A 26,349-nucleotide genomic window follows, 5' to 3' on the forward strand; every position below is an offset into this window, starting at 1 on the left:
GAAGTGAGTGTTCTGCCTCCCTCCATCGCCGACATCCGTGCGGGCAAACAAGGCCCCCTCCTCACCGCGGCGAATGGGAGTGCTATTCGCACCTACGGGTTTCGCACCATCCCCCTCAACTTTGGCCGCAACTCGTTTTCGTGGAGGTTCGTCATTGCAGACGTTTCCCAGCCGCTGCTGGGCACCGACTTCCTTCGAGCCCATTCACTGCTCGTGGATGTCAAGCGGCGGCGCCTGATGCACTCTGTCACGCTGGATCCAGTCTTCCTCCATACTGGTGATCCTGTAGTACGCCCTGATGGCCCCCTGTCATCCGTGGATGCGACTTTCGCGTGCATCCTGGCAGATTTTCCCGGCATTCTTGAACCTCACTTCCGCTCCTCCACCCTCAAGCACGGGGTGGAGCACCATATCCCCACTACTGGCCTGCCGGTGCATGCCCGGGCACGTCGTCTCTCCCCAGACAAGCTCCGTCTAGCTCGGGAGGAGTTCCGCCAGATGGAGGCGATGGGCATCGTGCGTCCCTCCGATAGCCCATGGGCCTCACCGCTACACATGGTCCCTAAGAAGAACGGGGGCTGGCGCCCGTGTGGGGATTACCGTCGCCTGAATGATGCGACCGTCGCCGACAGGTATCAGGTCCGCACATTCAGGACTTCAATGCCCATCTGGCCGGAGCATCTGTATTTTCCAAGGTGGACCTCGTGCGAGGGTACAATCAAATTCCGGTCCGCCCCGACGATATCCCGAAGACGCCCATTATTACACCATTTGGTCTATTCGAATTTGTGCGGATGCCGTTTGGGTTGAAGAACGCCGCGCAGGCCTTTCAGCGGCTTATGGACTGCGTGTGCCACGGATTGGACTTTGTCTTTGTGTACCTGGACGACATTCTGGTGACCAGTCGCTCGCGACAGGAGCACTGCATCCACCTCCATCAACTGTGTCAGCGCCTCAGCGATTTCGGTTTGGCTATCAACGCGTCCAAGTGCCGTTTCGGGGTGACGGCTATCGACTTCCTCAGCCAACGCGTGACTGCACAAGGGGTGGTGCCTCTGCCGACCAGGGTGGACGCTATCCGCCGGTTCCCCCGTCCGACCACAGTTGGGGGCCTGCAGGAATTCGTGGGGATGGTCACATTCTATCACCGCTTCCTGCCGTCAGTGGCTGCAATCATGCGTCCGCTTTTCCACCTGATTGCTGGTCATCGCAGGGAGGTTGATTGGTCCATGGAAGCAACAGCGGTATTAGAGAGGGCTAAGCAGGCACTGGCTGAGGCCACAATGCTCATCCACCCACGAGAGGACGCCACGACCGCCTTGACAGTGGATGCTTCTGAGGTTGCGGTTGGGGCAGTGTTAGAGCAGCTCGTTGAGGGTTGCTGGCGGCCACTTGCCTTCTTCAGCAAGCATCTCAGTGGTCCTCAGCGTCATTACAGCGCCTTCGACCGTGAGCTCCTTGCCCTGTATCTCGCCGTACGTCATTTCCGCTATTTTCTGGAGGGGAGACCATTTACTGCATTCACGGACCACAAGCCGCTAACCTTCGCGTTCGCCAAGGTATCAGACCCGTGGTCTGCCCGGCAGCAGAGGCAGTTGGCGTATGTGTCCGAGTACACTACCTCCATCCGGTTCGTTGAGGGCAAATTCAACAGGGTGGCCGATGCCTTATCAAGACCTGCAGTCCACACGGTTCTCCAAGTCGGTGAGGGGATCAATTATTCCGCCCTGGCAGCCGCTCAGCTTGTCGACGAGGAGAAGGCCGCCTATCGTACGGCGGTTTCGGGCCTGCAGTTGGAGGACGTTGTCTGTGGTCCTGGGGGTACCACGCTGCTGTGCGATGACTCCTCTGGAGTTCCGCGACCCATCGTCCCCATCGCCTGGCGGCGTAGGGTGTTTGCGGTGCTCCATGGACTTGCGCATCCCTCCGTCAGGGCGACAACGGCCCTGGTAGCCTCCCGCTTTATGTGGCACGGGCTGCGGAACGAGGTTGGACATTGGGCGCGTACTTGCATCCCGTGCCAGACCGCCAAGGTGCAACGACACGTGCACGCGCCGTTGCAGGAGTTCCCCATTCCTCAGAAACGTTTCGACCACATTCACGTGGACATCGTGGGGCCGCTGCCGTCGTCCCAGGGCATGACGTATCTATTCACCGTTGTGGACCGCTTCATGCGGTGGCCTGAAGCCATTCCGCTACAGAATTCTGCAACAACCACCTGTGCTCGAGCATTGTTGACGCATTGTATCGCCCGGTTCGGTGTTCCACTGGACATAACTTCCGACCGGGGGCCTCAGTTCACGTCAGAGCTGTGGTCGGACATGGGTGTTCGTCTGCACCACACGACGGCGTACCACTCACAGTCGTACGGCCTAGTGGAGCGGTTTCACCGACAGCTTAAGGGTGCCCTGAGGGCGCGGCTCACTGACCCAGACTGGGTAGACGCTCTACCGTGGGTTTTGCTGGAGATACGCACCGCACCCAAGGAGGACTTGGCCTCCTCCTCCGCCGAGTTGGTGTATGGGTCTCCGTTAACGGTGCCTGGGGAGTTCATCCCGCCGGCACGTGGCCAGGTGGAACAGCCACCGGACGCTCTGCAACGTCTTCGGCAGACGGTGGGCAAGCTGACGCCGGTGCCCACTTCTTGTCATGGGTCCGTCCGTCCGCACGTTCTCTCTGCTCTGGAGGACTGCCAGTTTGTTTTTCTGCGCAGGGATGCACATCGGACACCTCTACAGTGGCCGTACGAAGGTCCCTTCCGGGTCTTGGAACATGGCTCGTCGACTTTCGTCCTGGACATGGGGGGTCGGCGTGAGACTGTTTCAGTTGCGCGGTTGAAGCCAGCACATATTGATATTGATCGGCCGGCGCTGGTAGCGCTGCCCCGTAAGCGAGGGCGGCCTCTGTCTAGGGTACCTCCTCCTCTGGCTACTTCGTCCCCCGCACTTGGTGATCAGTCGCCTGTTCCGGGGCCGAGCGTTGTGTGCACCCGGGCTGGCCGCTGTGTACGCCCTCCTGTCCGTTTCGTACCTCGGGTACTTGGGGGGGGGGGGGGGGGGGGTCCTGTGGCGGTCCCTGGGGGGAGGCCACTCCTTGGATCACCCCCCTCGCCGATTGAGAGACAGGGGCGTTGGTCTGCCACGGGGTTTCCCGACGACGCTGTCAGGGGTTCTCTCGAGGGTGTTGTGGTGTGTACTCTGACAGTTGGATTAAAAAGCTTCTTTTTGAATCCGCCTGGCGTCTGGCCTTTTCCTGACCTTGACCAGGCCACTACAATAGAAACTAGCTTGTAATTTTTCTTTGTCAGTCGAGGATAACTTTGGCCAATATATTTGAATGCCATTCCTTGTCTAGTTGGCTACACATGACTGCAGTGGACAGTGATTAAACCTGGGAGAATTCTGCATTATTCAGAATTGGCCCAGGTGGTGTATATACCTTCCAAGTTAATTCTGACATTTCATAAACAGAAGAAAGACTGTGTTGAGTGTTATTTTTAAACACACTAAGATTGCACTTAATGGCATTGTATGAGGGGAGGTTTGATTATTTTTGGGGGGAGAGGCTGCTTGGCCTCCTTTCATATAAAGAGTATGTAAAGCATAATTTTCTTGAGCCATTAGTTGGGATGATAATACTTCAGGAAGTTGCTCTATTTATTGAAAGTTCCTTGAACACAGGAACCTTTCGCTACTGAAAGCATAGTAGACAGAAGTGCAACCTCTGTCTTAAAATAGTAGGTTTGACAAATACTGGATGTCATGGATACAGATAAAGGGAAGAACAATGTAAGGAAAAGTAGCGACTGGCAAGATTTGGTTATATTAACTTTTAAGCTAATTGATTAAAAGAGTAGTTCGTTATTTTTAATATGCTTTAATTTTGTTTTACATTTTAGTGACCTGCAGCTTGGAAAATTAGAACCTGGAAAAGTACAGTGCAGGATCAGGCCCTTTGGCCCACAATGTCTGTGCTGACCATGATGCCAAGATAAACTAATCTCATCTGCCTGCATGTGATGCATATCCCTCCATTCCCTGCATATCCATATGCCTATCTAAAAGCCTCTTAAATGCCACTATCATCTGCTTCCACCACCAGCTCTGACAGTGCGTTCCCGGCACCATCTGTGTTGAAACAAAAACTTTACCCTGCACGTCTCCTGTAAACTTTGCTCCATTTCCCTTAAAACTACGGCCTCTAGACTTTGACATTTCCTTCTGGGAAAAATAAAGCCAGAAATTTCATTTTTACCAGTTGTTGAATATTTTTGTGAATATCAGCCATTCACAAGCATTCAACTTGTTCGACACCTTTGTCAGTGTATCCTGGGTTACCCATTCTCAAAGCATTTCTTAGTATGGCAATACTATTTTTAACATATCTTTCCTTTTCAGTTTTGTCTCAGGAAGAAAATGAATTGGGCCGATTTCTCAGATCCCAGGGTTCACAGGATAAAACCAGAGCAGGAAAAATGATGCAAGCAACTGGAAAGGCACTATGCTTCTCCTCGCAACAAAGGTATTCAAATAAATGCCATATTTATCGTAAGATAGGCCAATGACACCGGACACAGGCAAGTGGAAAGATATCAGTTATAGGCAGCATATTTGACACAATTATTATTTACATGCACTAAAGTTCCAATCTATCTGCTTTCCAGTGAAGACAATAAATCTAATATTTTAATATTTACCTCTTCCCTTCATGTGCATGTTGCCAAAGGCCTCTTACCTGTCCAGTGGTCCATTGCAATGAATATGATAAGGAAGGCATAATGTGAGAAATGCACATTTATCTGAAACTAATAATGGTAACTGCAGGGCCCAGTATTTTTCATGGATTCCTAATGAGTTTTTAATTGAGTTTTAAGGATTCCAAATCAATTGCTTTTATTGTAAAATGCTTCGTCACTTGCACCTAATGTTATTTGACTACTTTGCTGGACTTCTAGGGAAGAGAATAGCATCCCCCATTAATCACTCCTTTGTTCACGAGGAGTGAGTGTACACATTCCTTCCAGCAACAGCTTTGCCTCCATATGTCTCTGATCTGGCTCAGTATAGAGCCGACAGATCATGCATGACATCACGAGATGGGTCTTGATCAAGTCTCATACAAGGAAATGTATGAGAATTGGCAGCCGGCTACTCCAAGTTCCCAGGAAATTATGAATATTGGTGAGTGACTAATATTCGCAAAATATTAAAAAACAAACTAATTATGCTATTTGTTTAAAAAATACTAACTTGCTGTTTAAAATACTTAAAATGAATTGCATTAGGATAAAAAATTAAATTCACGGAAATTGCAATACCCAATCTTTGCTCTTTCTCTCTCAGCCATTCAGCTGTAATTCTGTAATGAATGGAGTCGCTGGAACTCGGCAGATCCAACCCGCTAGTGAACTGCTGGAAATCGGTCCACTGCTGCTTGACTTCATCGGGAAGAGCCAGTTGGCTTACTCCCAATGCTTCCATTTTTAATCTCTTTTTGGGTGTCCAGTGAAGCTCAAAAAACTTGGACATATGCACAGCGAGCTCTGCAGGAGGATACTGTCATAGGATAGTAGCAGAGGAGAATTTGGCTCCAACAATGCAGAATGTTATGGTTGCTAACAATTTTCTTTAGTTCATTTATCTTAGCAATGTTATTTTGGAATCCTTTTACATTTGCTACCGTGGAGCGGAGTGGAGGTTCCTGCTGTTATAACTATGAATACTATAGAATTGCTCGTTTCTAAATATTGATTTGGGTCTATAATGTTCAGTTTGATTTCCATGCCTTGTCCCTATTAATTGTATATTTTGTTTAAATGTCCTTTTCTCCGTTATCAGTAATTGATGCCTTGGATTAAAAATATACATTACTTGTCTCATTGAACCTGCATTTCACTTCTCCCAACCTGTTTTTTTTAAATCACATTAATTCAAACTGATAACAGATTTCCCCCCCTCATTTTTTCATGTAGACTTGCTTCCAATTGTACACTCCCTCCTTACCCCACCCCCAACTTTAATGTTTGTCCCATTCTGATCAATCCAATTCTCATGCCAAGGTCTCCTCCACGGCCAGAGCGAGCAACACCGGAAATTGGAGGAACAGCACCTCATATTCCGCTTGGGGAGACTGCATCCTGGGGGCATGAACATTGAATTCTCCCAATTTTGCTAGCCCTTGCTGTCTCCTCCCCTTCCTCAGCCCTCGGGCTGTCTCCTCCCATCCCTCAGCCCTCTGGCTCCTCCTTTTTCCTTTCTTCTCCCCGCCCCCCCCCCCCCCCCCCCCCCCCCATCAGTCTGAAGAAGGGTTTTGGCCCGAAACGTTGCCTATTTCCTTCGCTCCATAGATGCTGCCGCACCCGCTGAGTTTCTCCAGCATTTTTGTGTACCTTCGATTTTCCAGCATCTACAGTTCCTTCTTAAACACTCTCATGCTAAGTAATTGGGTTCTAGTAATTCGGGATACAAGGGTGAAATGGGTTGTTTATAAAATATATAGCTGCTTGAGTTTTTCTGACGCAGACTAGCACTCCGTAGTCCTTTATGTCGACTGTACCAGGAAGTGGAAACATTCAGGTACCGCGCCATTTCTGACACCTGGCTGACCGTGAATAGAATGGAACAGTCTCGCACAGAATACCGGGGAGCATTACTGTGGATGAAAGATATTTCTCAGGAGCTGGATCCTGATATGTATAAGCATCTTGAAAAGTTTAGGAAGGTAAGAAATTATAATATGGTATATTTTGTTAATGCTACCTTTTAATTAAAAGTGTCGTCAGAATTAAATATTTGTAGTAGTATATTTTATGTTACTACACATAATTTATTATGTTTTATAACAGTATTGTGTATGCAGGCTTTTTATGCTGCTGCAGTAAGAATTTTGTCATTCAGTTGTTGGTACTTATGGCAATGAAACACTTGACTCTAGACTGACATCTCTTGGCCTTTGGAAACAGATCCTTGAATCATGAGATGCAAGAAATTGCAGATGCTGGTTTACAGAAAGGCACACAAGTGCTGGAGGAACAGCAGGTCAGCGAGCATCCCTGGAGAGCAGACTGAAGAAGGGTCTTGACCCGAAACATCACCTATCCATGTTCTCCATTGATGCTGCCTGACTTGCTGAGTTACTTCATCTACACTTTATCTTTTTTTCCATAAATAATGCCTGACATTGCCTGAAATTTTTTTTAAAGATGCTTAATGTGAAGTCAGATTTTCCCAGTCAAACTGAGCTTTTTTCTTGTACATTGGCTTTGCATAATTTAACCTTTTCAACAGCTTCGCAATCTTAATTGCATTGTGTGCGATACCACCAACCTAAGGGTCCAAACTATGTGAATTGTGCAAGTGATATATGGCAGTAATTTGATATTTGATAATCCATAATTTCTATAGTCAACACCAAATCATTTTTGAAATGTACTGCTGACATTACTAACTTCAAAGAACATAGTTTCTAACACTGGAAAAGAGTGCTAATGTGAATAATGCTATTCTCATTTCCCATTCCTTTATCCTCCGCACACCCTGCTATCAAATGTTGTTATCTCCCTTTCCATCAAGACATGTCTAATGTTCTCTGGATTGTACCAAAATGTAAGGGCACACCTATATATCTACAAATATTTTTTTTTAGTACTACTTAACAAAATGATGCCTGGATTACGATTGCAAGGAAAGGATTGACAGACTTGGATTGCTTTCTCCAGAGGTTGAGGGGAGATCTGATAGAAGTAGTGAGTTGATGTTCCAGGTTGAAATCCTTTTGTGAGAAAATCTTTTGTGAGGATCTATTAGGATGGGTTTTTTGCTATTTTCTTTCATGATTAGTAACTCGGGTGGACATTTTCCTTTCCTTCTGCATCATACCTGTTTGCTACTGCTGGATCCACCCTACCCTACAATCTCTTTCTTGATTTCCCATTGTTTCCTTGGACATGAATTAATGCAAAATGAATGAAAAATACCAAATCATTTGCATGCATAGTTAAAATTGATGTAATTGATTCATTTTATCCAAACAAAATACTAGCCTGTACTCTCACAGTGCAGCCTTAAAAATGCCGTGGGATTCATTTCCAGCTAAAGGGTGTGCAAAATCATTACATCATCGGCAGGGAATGGAATGCTCAAAAGTATTGGGGGGAAAAAACCTTTTGAAATCAGTTGTATAAATGTAAAATCATGTATCCACGGTGTAATTTCTTTGAATTTAATTCCATCATATTTTTGATGGAAGACATACAATTAAACATATGCCTTAATCTTGATTAGTAATGGTGTCAAAGGTTATGGGGAGAAACTAGACTGAAGAAGCTCGTAGAACATCTATTATTATAATGCAGAAGGAATTTCTTTACTCCGAGGGTAGTGAATCTGTGAAATTCTCTGTCACAGATGGCTATGGAGGCTGTCAATGGATATTTTTAAGGCAGAGATATTCTTGATTAGTACCAGGGATAAGGGGTTATGGGCAGAAGTCAGGAGAATGGGGCAAGGAGGGAGAGATAGATCAGCCATGATTGAATGTCGGTGTAGTCTTGATGGGCCAAATGGCCTAATTCTGCTCCTTTCACATGGCCTTGTGACATATGATCCATCTTGTCTGTTGTTGGATAATTTTATAAAAAGTAATCACCTCTCTTCAAATTTTATTTTATTTGCATCTTTTAAGTGAAATGTTGTTAAATATCAGTCATTTATTTTTGTGGCAAATACAATTTATGTGAATTTTCTAATTTCTCTGCTGTAACATTGACACTCAGAAACCTCCGGCAGGCTTCAGATTTCCCACCGAAGTTTTTCAAAAGTTAATCACAAATTAAATGTTCCTTTTACTGCAAAACTGCATTTCAACCTTCTGTAGACAAAAATGGTGGAGAAACTCAGCGGGTGAGGCAGCATCTATGGAGCAAAGGACATAGGCAACGTTTAGGGCCGAAACCCTTCTTCAGACTGATGTGAGAGTGGCGGGGCGGGGGGGGAGGAAGAAGAAGAAAAGAAGAGGTGGAGCCAGTGGGTTGAGGGAGAGCTGAGAAGGGGAGGAGAAAGTAAGGACTACCTGAAATTAGAGAAGTCAATGTTTATACCGCTGGGGTGCAAACTGCTCAAGAAAGTCGTTACTTTCTCCTCTCTTTCTCGGCTCTCCCTCAGCCCACTGGCTCCCACCTCTTCCTTTCTCCTTCCCGCCCCCCAACCCTCACATCAGTCTGAAGATGGGTTTTGGCCCGAAACGTTGCCTATGTCTTTCGCTCCGTAGATACTGCCTCACCCGCTGAGTTTCGCCAGCATTTTTGTCTACCTTCGAATTTTCCAGCATCTGCAGTTCCTTCTTAAACATTTCAACCTTCTGTAGTTTGATAGAGCAGCCAGTGAAATATATGTAATCTTCTCATTCCGTGCTTCCAGAACAACAGAGGACAAAGGAAACGAAAGGCCAGTGAGCTTAACAACTGCAGTTGGAAAGTTACTGGAGGGTATTCTGAGGGATGGGATATACATGCATTTAGATGGAGAAAGGCTGATTAGGGATAGTCAGTATGGTTTTGTATGTGGGAAGTAGTATCTCACAAATCTGAGTTTTTTGACGATGTGACCAAAAAGGTCGATGAGGGCAGAGCTGCAGATGTATATACAGTGCCCTCCATAATATTTGGGACAAAGACCCATCACTTATTTATTTGCTTCTGAACTCCACAATTTGAGATTTGTAATACAAAAAAATCACATGTGGTTCAAGTGCACATTGTCAGATTTTATTAAAGGTATTTCTATACATTTTGGTTTCACCATGTAGAAATTACAGCTGTGTTTATACATAGTCCCCCCCCCCCCCCCCCCCCCCCCAATTTCAGGACACCATAATGTTTGGGGCACAGGTGTTTGTAATTGCTAAGGTGTGTTTAATTGCCTCCTTAATGCAGGTGTAAGAGAGCTCTCGGCACCTAGTCTTTCCTCCAGTCTTTCCATCGCACTTGGAAACTTTTATTGCTGTTTATCAAAATGAGGACCAAAGTTATGTCAATGAAACATCAGCCAAACAGGCTTACCAAAACCAACTGTTTGGAACATCATTAAGAAGAAAGAGAGCACTGGTGAGCTTACGAATCGCAAAGGGACTGGCAGGCCAAGGATGACATCCACAGCTGATGACAGAAGAATTCTCTCTATAACAAAGAGAAATCCCCAAACACCTGTCCGACTGATCAGAAACACTCTTCAGGAGTCGGGTGTGGATTTGTCAATGACCACTGTCCGCAGACGACTTCATGAACAGAAATACAGAGGCTACACTGCAAGATGCAAACCACTGGTTAGCCGCAAAAATACTTAAAAGAGCAATTGCAGCTCTGAAAAAAAGGCCTTGAGGCCAGATAAGATGAAGATTAATATATCAGAGTGATAGCAAGAGCAAAGTAGGAGGAGGGAAGCAACTGCCCAAGATCCAAAGCATACCACCTCATCTGTGAAATGCGGTGGTGGGGGTGTTATGACCTGGGTATGAATGGGTGCTGAAGGAAATGGCTCATTGATGATACAACTGCTGATGGTAGGAGCATAATGAATTCTGAAGTATTTAGACACATCCTATCTGCTCAAACAAATGCCTCAAAGCTCATTGGCTGGCAATTCATTCTACAGCAAGACAATGATTCCAAACATACTGCGAAAGCAACAAAGCTAAAAAAATGGTCAATTCTTGAGTGGCCAAGACAATCACCCAATCTGAACCCAATTGAGCATGCCTTTTATATGCTGAAGAGAAAGCTGAAGGGGACTAGCCCCCAAAACAAACATAAGCTAAAGATGACTGCAATACAGGCCTGGCAGAGCATCACCAGAGAAGACACCCAGCAACTGTTGATGTCCATGAATCGCAGACTTCAAGCAGTCATTGCATGCAAAGGATATGCAACAAAATACTAAACGTGACTACTTTTATTTATATGCATTGCTGTGTCCCAAACATTATGGTGACCTGAAATGGGGGGGGGAGGACTGTGTATAAACACTGCTGTAATTTCTACATGGTGAAACCAAAATGTATAAAAATGGCCTTTATTAAAATCTAACAATATGCACTTTAAACACATGTGATTTTTTTTGTCTCTATTCCAAATCTCATATTGTAGAGTACAGAGGCAAATAAATAAATGATGGGTCTTTGTCCCAAACATTATGGCGGGCACTCTTGGTACATTGCTCTGGAAGGATAGATTTCTTGGGATCCAAGGAGAGATAGCTGAATAGATAGAAAATTGACTTCATGGGAGGAAGCAGAGGGTGATAATGGAAGGTTACTTCTCAGAATGGATGCCTGTGACTAATGATATGCCTCAGGGATCAGTGCTGGGCCCGTTACTGTTTGGCGTCCATATCAATGATTTGGATGAGAACATGCACAGCAAGATTAGCAAGTTTGCAGATGATACAAAAGTGGGTGGGTTTGCAGATAGTGAAGATGGTTGTGAAAAATTGCAGCAGGATCTTGATCAATTGGCCAAGTGGGCTGAGGAATGGTTGATGGAATTTAATGCAGAAAAATGTGAGGTGTTGGGAAGTCTAACATGGGCAGGACATGCACAGTGAATGGTAGGGATCTGGGTAGTTGTAGAGCAGTAGGATCTCAGAGTGCAGGTGCATAGTTCCCTGAAAATGGAGTCGCGGGTAGATCGGTGGTCAAAAAGGCTTGTGGCACATTCCTTCATCAGCCAGAGTATAGAAGTTGGGAGGTCATGTTGCAGTTGTATAAGACATTGGTGAGGCCACATTTAAAGTATTGTGTTCAGTACTGGGCAATGTGTTATAGGATAGATGTGTCAAGCTGGAAAGGGTATAAGAAGATTTACGAGGATGGTGCCAGGACTATAGCATCTGAACTATAGGCGGAGGTTGAGCAGGCTGGGTCACTATTCCTTGGAACGCTGGAGGATGAGGGATGATCTTTTAAAGGTGTATAAAATCATGAGAGGATTAGATCGGGTAGGTCCACGGAGTCCCTTGCCCAGAGTAGGTGAATAGAGGAACAGAGGAAATATGTTTAAAGTGAAGGGGAAAAAATGTAATAGGAGTTTGAGGGGTAACATTTTCACACAAAGGGTGGTGGATGTATGGAACAAGCTGCCAGAGAAGGTAGTTGAGGCAGGGACTATTCCAACATTTAAGAAGCAGTTAGACAGGTACACAAAATTGCTGGGGAAACTCAGCGGGTGCAGCAGCATCTATGGAGCGAAGGAAATAGGCGACGTTTCGGGCCGAAACCCTTCTTCTGTTAGACAGGTAGAAGGATAGGGCAGGTTTGGACGAATATGGCCCAAATGCTGGCAGATGAGACTAGTGTCGCTGGAACATGTGTGTGCAAGTAGGGCCGAAGGGCCTTTTTCCATGCTGTATCATTCTGACTCTATCTGTTGATGCTGTCAACAAATGCAGAATTTCTGCATGATACTGTTTAACTCTAAAATCCCACATTTTCTGTCAGGAATTCGATGCTTTTCCACAATATGCACAGTTTTATCATGGCAATCAGGTATCTAAAACATAGTGGAATTATTTGCATTCTAATTTGCTGTGTAAATATAAGGCTATTTTGTGAAAAGCCTGTGTGAGTTTTCAGCAAGAGCACGTCGCTTGTGTCCCATAACATTCGTATTTGGTTTGAATTCAATCAGAACAAGGATCTCGATCAGAAACGTCAGCTCTTAATGTTCTCCAGAGATGCTGCCTGACCTGCTGAGTTACTCCAACACTTTGCCTTTTTTTTTGTAAACAAGCATCTTCAGGTCCTTGAGTCTCCATTTATATTTGGTTAATTTGAATTTTTTTTTTAAATTTAATATCTGAACCACAGTTTCTAGATAGAATTTAAATGCAAAGTTGCTGGATTCTTTAAATGTTTGTACTTGTATATCTGGCTAAGATGTTAAGAATAAACATATTTGCTTGTACATCTTCCATATCTTAAGTTTTTGTAAGATTAGTTATTGGTAGACTGGAAGCAAACATGGCAGCCAATTTATGTGCAAGCAGACTCAATAAACAACAATGAGATAAATGAGTATTGTCTGAAGAAGGGTCTTGACCCAAAATGTCACGTTTCTCTCCAGAGATGCTGCCTGTCCTGCTGAGTTACTCCATTATTGTATGTCTACCAATAAGATAAATGATGCAGTACATGGAACCAAGAAAAGTACATCACAAGAATAGGCTCTTTGATCCAGAATGTTTTTTGTGTGGAACATGATGCCTAAATAAACTAATTTCATCTGCTTGCATTTGATCCCTATCACTTCATTCCCTACATATCCATGTGCCTATTTAAAAGCCTCTTAAATGACACTATTATATCTGCCTCCACCGCCATCCAATTAACTTTTACCCTTTATCCTACACCTGTACACTGAATGGCTTGACTGTAATCATGTATAGTCTTTTAATTGGTACACGTGACAATAATAATCTAAACTCTACCTTCCCATTTGCTCACCTTATAGTACAGTTCCCACCCCTATGCCACTCTAGTAGCATTGATCAACTCATCTGCAAGGATATTGGTCGTCCTCCAGTTCAGGTGCAGTCAGTCCATCGTGTCAGTCACCTCTGCTGAAGTCCCAATAATCCAAAAATCTGAATCCCTGCCCCCTGCACCAATTCCTAAAGCACACATTTATCTGTCCTATCTTTTTATTCCTACTGTTGCTAGCAGGTGGCACCAGGGGTAATTTGGAGATTACCACCCTTGGCCCTGCTTTTCAGCCTTTGCCTAACTCCTTACATTCATTCTACGGGGCCAATTAATTTATACAGTGAGTCTGGTTGAAATTTGAATGCCAGCTGTTACATTGGAAAAGCTGCCTGCTCTTTGAATTGTATTGAAAGTCTGATCTCCTTCTGAACAAGCAGACATATCCTCAATTTATTGTCCTGCCAATAAAATGACACCACCCATTATTTTATATAGTACTGTATTGAAGTTGGCATGACATTTTCAAGTGAGCATATTTCTGTAATTGTCATGCTTTTTGATAATATTATTCCATGGGCTATCTTTTGCTTCCCTGCTTATCATATCTAAATATATTTGTTACCTCCCTTCCAGTGATTTCCTTCAACTGTCTCACATTTTCCCACAGTTCTTTTCTGGGATATAATGGTGATTTTCTTTCCACTGAATTAATTGCCTAATCGTTCCCTGATGCCCAATTAGGTCTTTGTTTTATGGGCTGATCTTTTTCACTTCCCAGTTCTATGCTCTGACCATTAATCCAGATTGCTTTCATCCTTTCCACACTCAACCTTTGTTTCCTTCCTCTGGTGTAAAAGTTGTGCATGTTGCCACAACCAAAATCACAGAATGGCTTGTACATGGAAGGTGGTCGTTGAGTCCATTCAGGTTCCATGTTAAGTTCAAGTTTATATTTATTGTCACATGTACCAATTGGTACAGTGAGATTTGAGTTACCATACAGCCATACCAATAAAAAGAACACAACACACGACAGAATTTAACTTGAACATCCCCACAACGCAGAATCAACGTTTCCCACTGTGAGGGAAGGCAATAAAGTTCAGTATTCCTCTCTGTTCACCTGTGGTCGGCGCCTTTGAGCCTCCGCAGCCACCGCCACGGCGGCCCAATGTTCAGGCCCTCTCGCCGGGATGATCGGAACTCTGATGTCGGAACAGAAGAACATTCTAAGCGGCAATAGAGGAGTCTCCCACCCTTTCTAATTTCCATTCCCGTGTAAATTATTTTATTTTGGAAGATTAGATGGGATAAATGTTTCCACTTGGATACAGTATAACTCGAGACCAACAGTTTGATGGTTACTAGGAAATTAGGTAGGAATTCAGAAGCAATGCCTTTACCCAAAGAGTCACAAAAACATGGAATTTAGTGCCAGATGTATTACTTGAAGTGAATGTTATAGTTAAGTTTAATATGAGGAAGAAGTTAATGAAGGGTTGCATCGATGGGTTTAGGTAAAGAAAAACAGGAGGAGGCTTGAATGAGCATAAACAACAGCATGGACAGTTTGGTTTGAATTGAATTAATTTGCGTTGCGTCTGCTATGTAAAGTTACTTTGTATCCTGATGACAGGATAGCCCCTGCCACAAATTAATCAGTAAATAAAATTTGTGGAAATTTTACTTTAAAATGACAGCATTTGTATAGGCAACATTAAAAAAAAATCCTTTGCATATAGCACCAGCATTGTTTGAATGTGCAGTGATAAACGCATCAGTGGTTTACCATGAAGCAAGCTCTTACAAATAGCAGTGGACTGCCAGATCGGTTTTTAGTTAGGTTGGTTGAGAGAGGAATATTGACTAGATGAGTAAATGTCTGCTTCTCCAAATAATGCACTAGATATCCAAAGTCTGCCTGAAATCTAAAACATAAACGGACTGCTGGAAATATTCAGCAGATCAGATCACATCTATGGGAAGTGAAAGGGTGGCATGGTGGCGAAGCGGTAGAGTTGCTGCCTTACAACGCATATAGAGCCAGAGACCTGGGTTCCATCCTGGCTACTGGTGCTGTCGATATAGAATTTGTACGTTCTCCCCGTCACCTGTGTGGGTGAGAACTTTGGTTTCTTTCCACACTCCAAAGATCAGTTTAGTCTAGAGATACAGTGCGGAAGCAGGCCTTTCAGGTCATCGAGTCTGCACCGACCAGCCACTCCCACATACACACACACACACACACACACACACACAAACACACAAAAAATGTCACATTTACCAAGCGGATTGCCTACATACCTGTATGTCTTTGGAGCAAATGGAGATCTTAAACCCCTGAGAAAAATGAATTATCCCTCGCATCCAGTTAGCACTACAATTTCCATTAGTGTTCCTGTGCTGGCGAACTGAAGGTCACACAAGTCCCCTGGTCCAAATCATGAGATTTTTACCCTTGCTGAAAGAATGCTTGTGCTGTTTTTGGATACTGAATGAGGACAGGAGTGGCACATTAAGTTGGCCTTCAGCGAATAAATGCCTATTAACGTTGCTGGGTCAGTCAGTGACCTGCAGGTGTGACGGGCCTTGAGGCAGGTCTCACAGACCACAATCCATCTTGCAGACTGCAGACAGTTTCCTTGGCAAACGTGATTTAAAGCACAGCAAACTGGTGTTTGAATGACTACTCCCTGTGAAATGCAGGGTGATTTACTGATAGTTGCTTAATATAATGTGTGTAAATTTACTTGAATTTGCTTATATATTTGCTATTATTTCTATTATAGCAGTATATTTTCTTGGGCTTGTGTGATGGGAAATATATACAACCTGTTTTGGTTATAGATAGTGGTGTCATTGTATGCAGCCATTCCTGCCATGCTTCCCAACATGGATGGGATTTAGAGATGACTAGAAAGATGAAATGAAATTATGGGTTAGGCTGGAATTATTACAAAATCAACCATTTGCTAATCATGACTCCCTCAGGATTTTTCATTATATCTGTACCTCAACATACTCATCTGAACTACTTACCAATTGGATCTTGCTCTTCCTGCTTCCAGTCATCTGAGCTGACCCTAGCCCGAATTTGCAAACATCTTATCTATATAATTAAAACTCAAATCTTAACCACTTCCTGTTTGCACTGTATATTGATTTTAGAAAGTACGCTACCACTTACGGCTGTGATTTTTGACCATCTTACTCAGTCCCCTGCCACTGTGCAGGAGAAGAGGATTTTTCTCATCGATGAAAAATAAGACTTATTAATGTATAAAAAATGTTGAGATTATCTATCCTGTCAATCACGCCACAAAGGCCACGCCCCTTCCGGTGGGAGGGGGAGGGACTATAAAACCCGGAAGTGTGGGCGTTCCCCAGTCTCTGCAAGATGGGAAGCGAGAGGTCTCGCCTCTCAGTCTGAGCTGTGAATAACACTGAACACATGCCTACTAAACCGAGTGTGGTTTTACTGACCTGTGAGTGCCCTTAATGTGGTTTGAAAATGTAAGAGTGCTGTTGGTTTGAAAATGCAAAAGTGGTGTTGGTTTGAAAATGCAAAAGTGGTGTTGGTTTGAAAATGCAAAAGTGGTGTTGGTTTGAAAATGCAAAAGTGGTGTTGGTTTGAAAATGCAAAGATGACGTAGCAGAGATGAGCGGGCAGCAAGAGGATTGGGTAATGTTTAAAGAGCAACAGAAGATAACTAAAAAGACAATACGAGGAAAAAAGATGTACGAAGGTAAGCTAGCCACGAATATAAAGGAGGATAGTAAAAGCTTCTTTAGGTATGTGAAGAGGAAAAAATTAGTTAAGACCAAAGTTGGACCCTTGAAGACCGAAAAAGGAAATGGCATGAGTTGAACAGGTACTTTAGATCTGTCTTCACTAAGGAGGACACAAACAATCTTCCTGATATAGTGGTGGCCAGAGGATCTGGGGTGACAGAGAAGCTGAAGGAAATCCACATTAGGCAGGAAATGGTGTTGGTAGACTGATGGGACTGAAGGCTGATAAATCCCCAGGGCCTGATGGTCTGCATCCCAGGGTACTTAAGGAAGTGGCTTTAGAAATCGTGGATACATTGGTGATAATTTTCCAATGTTCTATAGGCTCAGGATCAGTTCCTGTGGATTGGAGGGTAGCTAATGTTATCCCACTTTTTAAGAAAGGCGGGAGAGAGAAAACTGGGAATTATAGACCAGTTAGCCTGACATCGGTGGTGGGGAAGATGCTGGAGTCAATTATAAAAGATGAGATAGCCGGACATTTGGATAGTAGTAACAGGATCGGTCCGAGTCAGCATGGAATAACGAAGGGGAAATCATGCTAGACTAATCTTCTGGAATTTTTTGAGGATGTAACTAGGAAAATGGACAAGGGAGAGCCAGTGGATGTAGTGTACCTGGACTTTCAGAAAACATTTGATAAGGTCCCACATAGGAGATTAGTGGGCAACATTAGGGTGCATGGTACTGGGGGTAGAGTGCTGACATGCTCAGAGAAGTGGTTGGCAGACAGGAAACAAAGAGTAGGGATTAACGGGTCCCTTTCAGAATGGAAGGCAGTGACAGGTGGGGTACCGCAAGGCTCGGTGCTGGGACCGCAGCTATTTACAATATACAACAATGATTTGGATGAAGGGATGCAAAGTAACATTAGCAAATTTGCAGATGACACAAAGCTGGGTGGCAGTGTGAACTGTGAGGAGGATGCTATGGTAATGCAGGGTGACTTGGACAGGTTGAGGGAGTGCGCAGATGCATGTCAGATGAAGTTTAATGCGGATAAATGTGAGGTTATCCATTTTGGTAGCAAAAACAGGAAGGCAGATTACTATCTAAATGGCGTCAAGTTGGGGAAAGGGGAAGTACAACGGGATCTGGCGGTCCTTGTACATCAGTCTATGAAAGTAAGCATGCAGGTACAGCAGGCAGTGAAGAAAGCGAATCGCATGTTGGCCTTTATAACAAGAGGAATCGAATATAGGAGCAAAGAGGTCCTTCTGCAGTTGTACAGAGTCCTAGTGAGACCACACCTAGAGTGAAATTGTGTGCAGGTTTGGTCCCCTAATTTGAAGAAGGACATTCTTGCTATTGAGGGAGTGCAGCGTAGGTTTACAAGGTTAATTCCCGGGATGGCGGGACTGTCATATGCTGAGAGAATGAAGCAGCTGGGCTTGTACACTTTGGAGTTTAGAAGGATGAGAGGCAATCTCATTGAAACATATAAGATTGTTAAGGGCTTGGACACGCTAGAGGCAGGAAACATGTTCCCGATGTTGGGGGAGTCCAGAACCAGGGGCCACAGTTTAAGAATAAGGAGTAAGCCATTTAGAAAGAGACAAGGAAACACTTTTTCTCACAGAGAGTGGTGAGTCTGTGGAATTCTCTGCCTCAGAGGGCGGTGGAGGCAGGTTCTCTGGATGCATTCAAGAGAGAGCTAGATAGGGCTCTTAAAAATAGAGGAGTCAAGGGATATGGGGAGAAGGCAGGAACGGGGTACTGATTGGGGATGATCAGCCATGATCACATTGAATGGCGGTGCTGGCTCGAAGGGCCCAATGGCCTACTCCTGTACCTATCGCCTATTGTCAACCGCACGTTGAGTGGACAGGACCCAACGGGTCCCACTTGGTCTAGTTAAATATAAAACTCTGGTAAAATTTGAAGTGCACGGACAAAATAATTACTGACATGCTTAAGGGAATATATTATTAACTTTGCCACATTATCTCTTCCCCCTGCTCCCGGCACAGGGAGAACATGCAAACTCCACACAAACAGCACCTGAGGTCAGGATCGAACCTGGGTGTCTGGCACAGTGACACAGCAGCTCGACCAGCTGCGCCATTGTGCCACCCACATGGAATCAGTTATTGATATTCACATTGCCAATATTTCCTTGGAGTAGTGAACAGATTTGGAAGAGAAGAACAGTGCTACATAATTCTCAATATAATCCAGTCAGATATGGCAATAAATGGCTGGTTGTACATCACAAACATTAAATTCTGTAGAATGTCATTTTCAGAAAGAGATAGAAATCCATGCACAATTAACAACATCAGTTAGCAAAATATTATTGACCCCATCAATAATATCGCAGCTGCATTAGATAAACTGACTTGGATTTTCATGATAAAATTCTATAGAACAGATAATTCTACAATGCAAAAAAGGCTATTATCCTCGTAACTTCTTTGCCAATGAGTCCGTCTCTTATACCCTTGCTCTGTATTCCTGATTTTTTTTATTTCCTCTGTAACTATATCTTGCCTAATTTCAAAAGTCACAATTGAATCATCTTTCTTTATGGCTGTTTGTTCTAGAACACAAAACACTAAAAACACCTCTCATGCTTATCATGACTACCTAAGAATTTTTCATAGTACTTGTATCTTAACATTCATGCATATGATGATAAACTTGAATTAATTTGAAATGAACTGAACTATTTACCAAACAGATTTTGCTCATCCTGCCTCTAGTCAACACAGCTTGACCCTGGCCTGAACTAGCAAACAGCTCTTGTTCAAAATTTTCCACAAAATAGGGAGTTGCAGACATGATCGAGAGAATTGGAGAAATTCATATGAACTCTGTCATGACACTTTTGAGACTGTGGTTTGAGGCTTCAGTATGTACCATCTGTACACAAATGGTCTGGAGTTAAAATAGTTTATTACAAATTAATGGTCTGTTGCAAGTATTCTTAGTAACTCAATGGCACTTTCTCATTATGCATGTGCTGGTTGTGTGTGTTGTTGGCAAAACTCTCCTTTTATGATCATCCTTAATTGTACTTGAATAGCTCTGTGGCAATTTTCAAAGGGCAGTTCGGTGTCTCTCATTTAAAAGAGTTGCACGACACAGAAACAGGTTGTTCATCCCACCGTGTCATTGCCCTTTTTGCCCATCTACATTTTTCCCATTTGCTTACCTATTTAAATGTCTGTCCAAATACCTCTTAAATGTAGTAATTGTTTCCACCATCACCTCTGGCAGCATGTTCCAAATATCAAATGCCTCTTTAAAAAATAAAAAAAGTCTAATCTTCAGAGGCCTTTTAAATCTCCTATCTCAAAACTATGCTCTATTGTATTAGTCATAGAGTTGTTCAGCACATAAACAGTCCCAAAGGCCCAAATCATCCATACCAACCAAGGTGCCCCATCTACGTCCCATTTAACCACAGTTTTATACTTAACTAGACTGTGGGACCCGTTGGGTCCCAGCATCACACGGGGCTGGTTCCCCAACGCAATATTCCACCTCTCCACCAATTCCAATATTGGTGGCCAGTGTGGTGGGGGGCTTTCTGGAGCGCTAGTATGGGTGTTGTGGGCTGAAGGGACTGATTTCCAGAGGGCTAGTATGGACATTGTGGGCTGAATGGATTCATGGGCTGGCGGCTCAGTCACTCAAGCCTGTTGTGCTGGCAGCTCACTCACTCGCGGCTGGTGAGCTGGCAGTTGACTCACGGCTATTCCTTGAAATTCCATTTCAAGCAAGGTGCAAGGCCACCAAATTCAAGTGCAGTTTCTTACCACTTCAAGCAGGCACATGCCGTGAGTAATTACTCAAGGTAGGCAGTCAGTCGGCTTTTAAAAAAAAAATCTTAAACTGCGCATGCGCAGATTGTTCTATCCGTAAAAAATAAAAATAAGTAACAATTCAATTTCCCCAAGGCTTCTAAATCTCCTTCATTTTTTAATTACTGAATGGGTGGGGGACGGAGGATGAAGGCAGGTGGAGAGATGGTGGGAAAATCGGGAGCACACCAGAACGTTGAATCAGTTGTCATCTTATTGAATGACAATACCAATTCAAGGGACCAATTGGATGGAGAGTTCCTTTCACAGCGTGTGGAGAGTCTGTGCCAGGGGTTAAAGATGCAGGGAGGGCAGGAGTGTTGAGAAGGAGGGGGTCAGAGATCATGTCAGACTCACTCACCGTTGCCGCAACGCTCCGGGCATGGACAGCAGAACTGGCCGCCACTTCCGGGGAAGGAAACAGCTCGGGTGACTGCGAGCGGCCGCTGAGACCCGACAGCAGAACTGGCTGCCACTTCAGCGCCTTCTGCCGGCCCGCTCACCTCTGGCAGTGCTCTCCATCTGAACACCTCACCCGCCGCTCGCCGGCTTCGCTCATATCAGCCTCTTCTTGCAAATCCTTAAATTCCGACAACCGAGTAACCTCAATTGGTCTATTGAGCGCGCTGTACTTACCATGTTATTGGTACATGAACTCCATTCTTCACTCTTTGTTTCCTAAGATATTCTTAAAATAATGACAATCCATATTTGAAAAACCCGCCAAGAAACTCGCACTGTACATAATTCTCCCATGCCTTTACGATTTATATTTAATAATTCCCATTTCATAATTTTAGTCAGGGCCTTGCCTACCCTGACGGCACGTGCCTGACTTCAAGCAGTGCAAGGCCACCAAATTCGTGCAGTTTCATACCATTTCAAGCAGGGTGCAAGGCCACTAAAGACAGCAAGCCGTGACCTCTCCCTCCCCCATCTTCCACGCCCACACTTCTGAGTTTTATAGTCCCTCCCCCCTCCCACCAGAAGAGGCATGGCTTTCATGGTCTGATTGACAGGAGAGAGAATCTCAACATTTTTTAAACACTAATTGCTCCTTTATTTTTCACGTGACCCAAGCCTCAGAGCTGAGGGTTCGCAACACAAGTGGTTGACCACCAGGGACCACCACAAGGGCGTAGTATTAAGATGAGAAAAATAAAGTTTAAAGGAGATTTACGAGGCAAGATTTTTATAATGTGATAATTGCCTGGAACAAGCTGCTGACGAGGTCGCGGTAGCAGATATAATAGCATCCTTCAAGAGGTATATAAACAGGCTGGAAACAGAAAGATATAGACTTCATGCAGGCAGATGTGCAGTGTATTATTACCTTTGTGGTCAGTACAGACATTGTTGGTAGCAAGGACGGTTCCTGTGCTGTACTTTTCTACGCAGACAAAAGTAACTGCAGATGCTGGTTTACAAAAACAGACTCAAACTGCTGGATTAAGTGGGTCAAGCAGCATCTCTGGAGAACATGGATAGCTGACATTTCGGGTCGGGTCCTTCCTTCAGACCTAGGTCTGAAGAAGGGTTCCGACTTGAGATGTCACCTATCCATGTTCTACGGACATGCTGCCTGACCCACTGAGTTAATCCAGCACTTTGTGTCTGCACTATCTGTACTATATGTTCTAGCATTCCATTGGCATTTCCTAATGTCTGTTACATTGGTGTGCAGGGGCTTTCTGTGCTTCATGCACAAAGACCTATAATCTCTTAATGCTGCATCAGATTTTTGTCACTTCATATTTTTGTCACTTAATATTAATTTATTTTAAAAAAAACAACTTCACATTTTCCTGCATTATATTTAATTTGCCAACCTTTTCCCATTCACTGCTCTGTAAATGTTTGGATCCTCCTTGAAACTTGCCATCCCCTTTTGTTTGTATTGTCCACAAATTCACAGAGGGTGATGGCTATATGGAAAGAGCTGTCAGAGGAGGTAGTTGAGGCAACATTTAAAAGGCACTTGAACAGGTACATCGATAGGAAAGGTTTAGAAGGATATGGGCCAAACACAGGCAGGTAGGACGAGTGCAGATGGGGGATTTGGTCAGCATGGGCAAGTTAGGCTGAAGGACCTTCTTCCATTCCTTCTTTATAAATCGGCCTACAGTATATTCACTTTCTTTCTCTAGGCATTATACGCATGTAAATTTGCACTCCCATGACTGATCATTGAGATATCCCCTTGGTCATACGTTGCCACCCAGAAAACGATCCACTTATCCCTATTCACTGCTTTCTGTGCCAATCTTCTCTCCAAGCCAAAATATGTCCTTGTTACTTAGAATTGTGTGAATATCTTGTCAAATGCTTTCTGGGTCAGTTTCATTTGCCACATGTTTCTTAAACATATATTGAGATTTTTATTTTTTGTGGCTTTTGTTCAAAGTTGTCATGACGTATAATTTAAGGTTTCTGTATAATTTAAGGTTCAAGGTCAAGTTCGTCATACGAAGATTCACTTTGACAAAATAAAGAATGACGTGTGCCAGAAAGTAGACTTACTTGGAGCAAGTCGTTGCAATCTTCTTTCTCACATTTTAGCAACTTATCAGGTAAAAGCACTGGAGCTTCCTATTCTTATCATGAGAGGTGCTTGTAATAATCAACAAATTCAATGAGCTGCTGAAAAGTAAAAATTTATTACCCTCATCTCAGCCAACTTTACTATTATTGTGGAGTGAGAATAATTATGCAACAGTAAAATGCACTGATCTGAGCCAAATTGTATTTTCATCTTCAATCGTTACATTGCCAAAATTAGACTGAAACTTAAATTTGTTGAACTTTTGCATTGTTTCGGGGTTTAAGTAAGTTGTCATTGTGACTGAGTGAACATAAGCAAATGTTCACCTTCATATGATAACTCTATGATTTTAGTTTATGGATGCTGGTCAATTGTAAAGCTGAAATCAATTAAGAAAAATTTGAAAACGTACATTTCAAATTCACAAATTTGGTGACCAATCAGCTTCTTTTAAACTGTAAACCTTAATCTGCACCAGAGTTGCGACATCATCCATACGTTGGGAATTGGGTTGAATTTTCTGCGTTTCCTAACTTAATGAGCCGGAGTCTAACCGCTGACCTGCTCCAGAGATATGATGCCTCTTTTTGTTGTAAAGCAGGAGTTATTTTGCCAAGGCACAAAAATGATAACACATGAATGAGGCTGTATTTCCGCAATTTCTGTCCTTAATAAAACTGCATACTTGGTGGATAAATTGTGAAATTTGCTTGTGATATATTGAGACAAATGCTTCAATATTTACATGGTTGGAAATATGTGGGAGGGTTTGATTTGGAGGTGGAGTCTGGAGGCACAGAGGTCCTGCTGAACATATCAATTAAATAAGATTGACGGAGGCCTAACTTGCACAACAGGACAAAGCTCAATGTGGGAATTTGGTCTGATTTTGATTTGCTATTTAAGAATTATTTTTTATTTGGGTTCTCTCAACTGTTATGTGTGGGTTTGATATTGATCCCAAAGTGTTTAGAATTTTAGTGCATTTGGTTTCCAGGTGAGGCAGAAAATGCGTATCAATTCAACTGGAAGGGTGTCATGTTAAGAAGACAGGATGTTAGTGGGGTGAAAGAGCAAACAAGGATGTTGTGGAGGAAACAGCCCTTCTCTGCCTTCATTTCCTCAGGAGGTCTTTGTGCCAAGACCATCAGCTGCATGTAACCTTGTTCTTGACCATGAATTTATGACTTCCTTTCATGACTCTTTGACGTGTCTAGTCATAAAGTAATCATTCTAAAGCATGGAAGACGACCCTTTGCAGACCAAGATGCTCATCTAAGCTAGTCCCATTTGCCTGCATTTGGTCCATATACCTTTCTTATCCATATACCCTGTCCAGATGTCTCTTAACTGTTGTTATTTTACCTGCTTCAGCCACTTCTTCTGAGCTTGTTCCATACACACTCCTTCCATCCTCCTTGTGAACCGTTTGCCCATTAAATTTCTATTATATCTTTCCCCTATCACTGTAAAGCTAAGCTTGATTACCCAGCCTGCTATTTACCATGTCTATTGCCCCTCAAGCCCTTCGCGATTTTGACAGCTCCAGAGCTAGGAGGGGATAATACCTTAAAAATGCTGAAAGAGAAGGAAACTTTGTCTCTGATGGTGGAATATGTCAAAAGAGGTGGAAGTTATATTGAAGTTGGGTCCCAGTCAAACGGGAGGCCTGGTCCCCCAATGCAACCCATTCCCCAATGCAGTATTCCACCATGGTGTGGTGGTTTGGGGGAGGGGGGTGTGGTGTGGGAGGGGGTGGTGGTGTGGGGGAGGGGGGGTGCTGTGGGGGTGTGGCAGAGGAGGGGTGTGGGTGGTGTGTGGGTGGTGCGGGGGGGGGGTATGGGGGAGGAATGGGGGTGGGCTGGGGTGGTGATGGGGAGGTGGTGGTGTGGGGGGTGGGGGAAGTGGGAGGGATAAAGGGAGGTGTGGGTGTGTGGGGAGGAGGAGGGGGGAAGGGGGATGGGGGGATGTGGGGAGGAGGGGGAGTCTATGGGGGAGGGGGGGGGGGGGTGTGGGAGGGAGGGGCACCACACAGCACCTTCTATAGAAACATAGAAAATACGTGCAGGAGTAGGCCATTCGGCCCTTCGAGCCTGCACCGCCATTCAATATGATCATGGCTGATCATCCAACTCAGTATCCTGTAGCTGCTTTCTCTCCATACCCCCTGAAACCTTTAGCCACAAGGGCCACATCTAGCTCCCTCTTAAATATAGCCAATGAACTAGCCTCAACTACACTCTGTGGCAGAGAATTCCAGAGATTCACCACTCTCTGTGTGAAAAATGTATTTCTCATCTTGGTCCTAAAAGATTTCCCCCTTATCCTTAAACTGTGACCCCTTGTTCTGGACGTCCCCAACATCGGGAACAATCTTCCTGCATCTAGCCTGTCCAACCCCTTAAGAATTTGTAAGTTTCTATAAGATCCCCCCTCAATTTCTTAAATTCTAGCGAGCGAAATTCTCCGACTCCACACAGCGACTTTCCCGACTCCACACAGCGGCTTTCCCGACTCCACACAGCGTCTTACCCGACTCCACACAGCGGCTTATTCGACTCCACACAGCGGCTTTCTCGACTCCACTCTTGCAGACTCAATCAGCACGGCTTGTTTACTCAGCCCTGCCTCTGGGGCTTTATTCTCCAGCGGGTGCCGGAAGGGACTTTATCTTCATGGTGACTGACAGGCGAGAAGACCAATCTGCTGATCCTATGATTTTTTAAACCTTCATAA

General features: G+C 44.2%; 1 protein-coding gene across 3 annotated transcripts in view; it reads left to right on the forward strand.

Annotated features, from left to right (window-relative positions):
- The window catches only part of ica1 (islet cell autoantigen 1), a 97,068-nt gene that overhangs the window by 28,049 nt on the left and 42,670 nt on the right, over positions 1 to 26,349 (forward strand). For all 3 annotated transcript variants that reach the window (XM_033045791.1, XM_033045772.1, XM_033045782.1), the window contains exons 5-7: positions 4,398 to 4,521; positions 6,522 to 6,720; positions 23,516 to 23,641. In XM_033045791.1, coding sequence (XP_032901682.1) covers positions 4,398 to 4,521; positions 6,522 to 6,720; positions 23,516 to 23,641 — 449 coding nt within the window. The remainder of the gene's footprint in view (positions 1 to 4,397; positions 4,522 to 6,521; positions 6,721 to 23,515; positions 23,642 to 26,349) is intronic.

The sequence above is a fragment of the Amblyraja radiata genome, chromosome 2 (genome assembly GCF_010909765.2).
Source record: "Amblyraja radiata isolate CabotCenter1 chromosome 2, sAmbRad1.1.pri, whole genome shotgun sequence".
NCBI classification, from domain to species: Eukaryota; Metazoa; Chordata; class Chondrichthyes; order Rajiformes; family Rajidae; genus Amblyraja; species Amblyraja radiata.